The 3,164-nt window shown below is 50.1% G+C and overlaps 1 protein-coding gene across 1 annotated transcript in view; it reads left to right on the top strand.

Annotated features, from left to right (window-relative positions):
- Positions 1-676: 676 nt before the first annotated feature.
- LOC113490921 (multivesicular body subunit 12A-like) overlaps positions 677-3,164 on the top strand; it is a 4,055-nt gene continuing 1,567 nt past the window's right edge. Inside the window, exons 1-4 of the mRNA XM_026867525.1 lie at positions 677-685; positions 1,401-1,473; positions 1,835-1,922; positions 2,801-2,860. Of these exons, the coding sequence (XP_026723326.1) occupies positions 677-685; positions 1,401-1,473; positions 1,835-1,922; positions 2,801-2,860 (230 nt within the window). The remainder of the gene's footprint in view (positions 686-1,400; positions 1,474-1,834; positions 1,923-2,800; positions 2,861-3,164) is intronic.

The following is a 3,164-nucleotide window of genomic DNA, read 5'->3' as shown; positions in this document are numbered from 1 at the left end:
AGCGTTCCTCCGGCGGAGCCCGCCCCGCGGCTGAAGGTGAAGCGGCAGGTAAGGGCGCGCAGCGGGGAGGGCTGGGGAGTGCCGGGCAGAACCTCCCCCGGCTGAGCCCTGCGGCCCGGTGGGGGCCGGCCCGGGGCCCGGGAGGAGGATCTCCGTGCTGGAAGGGAGAACCGGAGGCACCGGCGGTCTTGGGAGGCTGCCAAGCTGCGATCCAGCCATCGCACCTCAGCGCTGCTGTTGCTCCGAGCTAGAAAGCAAAGCGCAAAGATCAGGTTCAGTGCTTTGGAATCCCTGGAAAACTCCCTTTCCTTTCTTTTTACCCTGCTAAGGCGCCCGTTTTATGTGTTTTTCTCAGATCCTGACCCTGGAGAGAAAAAAGCGGATCATGAGCAGTTCCTAAAGCCACCTGGTGAACCCCCTGTTAGCAGGACCAGTCCCTCAGCAGCTGCGAGGAAAAGATCCCAGGAAAGTCCCAGCCATAGGAAAAGCCCCCTCAGACGTAGTCCCAAGAGGCTGTCCCCCTGGAGGAGCAGCCCCAGGAAAGACCATACCCCGAGTTCCTTTACCTTGTCCCCGACACTGCTCAGCAGCCCTCCTCAAAACAACCGTCGCTCTTGGTGTCGTTCCAGCCTGAAAGGAACAAAACAGCGAAAATCTCTGCCTCCCTTTCACCAGGATGTCACTGGTACGTGTTCCGCTTCTCCCCTTTATCAAGCTCTCCTGAGAAACTTGTCGGGCAGCCTGCGGCACGTTGAAATTTAATTTTGTGTGTGCCACCTTGAGGGTGGTTGCAGCATCATTGTGTTATTCTAAACACCACTGACATCCGTGTTGGTGGTGGCCTCGAAGGTCCAGGGACTTGAAGTTAGAAGGAGATGCTGCACTAACGGCTTCTGCAGACCAGTGGTTTGTTGTCTCTGCCTTTTTATTTCTACAGCTGAGCCTTAAGCATGACTTTTCCTTGGTAGGAACTTTGTTTCTGCCTCTTTTCCTTGCTTCTTCCATACTCTGGCAACTGCGCTGCTGTACAGCAACAGCTTTTAGTGTCTTTCTGGAACATTTCAGCTGTTTGTAGCTTGGTGTGAATGTAATTGTACTTAAATAATTTTATTCTTTTTTTTTTTTCAGAATTAAGCAAATCAATTAGCCTGGATCTGCCAGAGCTTGACAGGCTTTCTGTGCTGCTGTTGTCCAGTTTCCAGGTAAGATCCTCTCTTTTAGTGAATTATTTTCCTCTTGCCTTCCTTCTGCCACTAAACATGTGTTCTGATTTGTATAACTGAGCTGTGAAAGGTGGGCTGGGGAAGGAAGGACTCCTCGTTCTGTAACTAATCCTCCCACAGCCTTTGTCACAATCTCAGGAAAGGGTGCTAAGACCTTTTTTTTCCATCTTCTTTTAGTTTTCTGCACAGAAGCTTGAACACATCTTGAAGCAGACAGAGGGCTTTAGCCCTGAGGCTTTCAAAGCTAACGGTAAGGTGTGGTCTGTGAGTCAGCAAGGGTAATCCTCTATTTAAAAATACTGATTCTTCCCCATTATCCTCAAAATGGAACCAACTGTTGTTTTCTAGAAGGGGTGGGTGCAGGTAAAATTACACCAGTGATGTTTTTTAAGATGATGCACGTGACCACAGTTTCTGGGAGGGAAGGCAAATGGGTAAAGTAAACCGTGGCCACGGAGATGAAGATTATTCCTTTAGAAAGAATCTAAGCAGTAACTAGGACACCTTCCGATAAGGAATCAGAGCAGTAGCTGCAGGTCAGGAAGCAGCTTCATTTCTCACTAATTTTCCAAGTGGTGTTTTATCCTGTTTTATTTTGTCTTCATCTCCAGCACGCTTGCTTTCAGAAGACCTGGAGCGATACCTGCAGAAGTTGAAAAGAGATGGGACGCTGAAGAGCTGCATAGAAGACCCTAATGGGTAAGGACTGGCCAAGCTCATCCCTCGTGGAGCATAAGCAGGGAGTCATCTCGCTTTTGAGGGAGGAAAGGGCAGCCTGGACACAGAATTCATCTCCTGCCATGTACAAGGAGCCCTCTGCCAGCTTAAACCCTCCTACCCCAGCTGTGCCAAAACGTTCTGGGTTAGTCTGAAGATTTGAATTAGCTGGCTTCCCTCTTCCAGGAAACTATAGCAGAAGTGGTGAGGAAGGGCTGAGGGGAGGTGTGCTGGAGATTGTAGTGGAGTAAAACTTTTAAATGGGAAAGAAGTGATGGTGTCGTAGAATGATGGAATGATTGGCAGGGGGAGGGGGGAGGGTGTTCAGCCTGGGGAGGAGAAGGCTCCGGGGAGACCTTAGAGCAGCCTCCCAGTGCTTCAGGGGGCTACAGGAAAGGGGGACGGACTCTTGATCAGGGATAGGGTGAGGAGGAATGGATTTAAGCTAAAAAAAGAGATTTAGACTCGATCTGAGGAGGAAATTCTCTGTGCTGAGGGCAGGAGTCCCTGGCACAGGCTGCCCAGAGCAGCGGGCGATGCCCTGGGGCCGTTCAGGGGGCTCTGAACACCATTTTTAAGGTCCTTCCCAACCCCACCCCATCCCATGATTCTATTTTTCTGGTTTTGCTTTACAAATTTGAAGAGAAACCCCATTGCTGATGGCTATGAGGATTTTTGGGGCTGGGGTCGCTGGACCACCAGCACAGTGAATATTACCTTTATGGAGGAGACGTTTCTTTTGTACATCCTGCAATTCTAAACACTTGCACGCTGACCAGCTCGTGTGATCCACCTGTGGAACGTGTACAGACGTGGTAAATGTGTCCCTGTACCGTGCTGAGGCTGTGTCTGTGCTTCAGGGTTTTACTGGACACGGCTTTGGAAGACTCAGTGGCCCAAGTGAAGGAATACAGTGCCAGGTAGGACCGGCCATCTGCACGGCCTGAGGGGCAACCCTGCCACGGGCTTGGGCACCTCTCCCTAGAGGCTCTTTGGGGGGGTATTTAATCCTTTGGGGGAATATTTAATTCTTTTGAGGAGTTATTTAATTCTTGAGGGGTGTATTTAATTCTTTGGGGGAGGTTATTCTTTTGGGGGTTATTCTTTGGGGGGGTATTTGATTCTTTTGAGTGGGTATTTAATTCTCTTGGGGGGATATCTAATTCTTTTGAGGGGATATCTAATTCTTTTGCGGATTATTTAATTCGGGGGGGGGGGGGGGGG

The sequence above is a fragment of the Athene cunicularia genome, unplaced genomic scaffold (genome assembly GCF_003259725.1).
Source record: "Athene cunicularia isolate RWA unplaced genomic scaffold, athCun1 SCF_7, whole genome shotgun sequence".
Lineage (NCBI taxonomy): Eukaryota > Metazoa > Chordata > Aves > Strigiformes > Strigidae > Athene > Athene cunicularia.
Note: the sequence above shows the minus strand (reverse complement) of the source record. Positions and strands in the feature narration are given on the sequence as shown.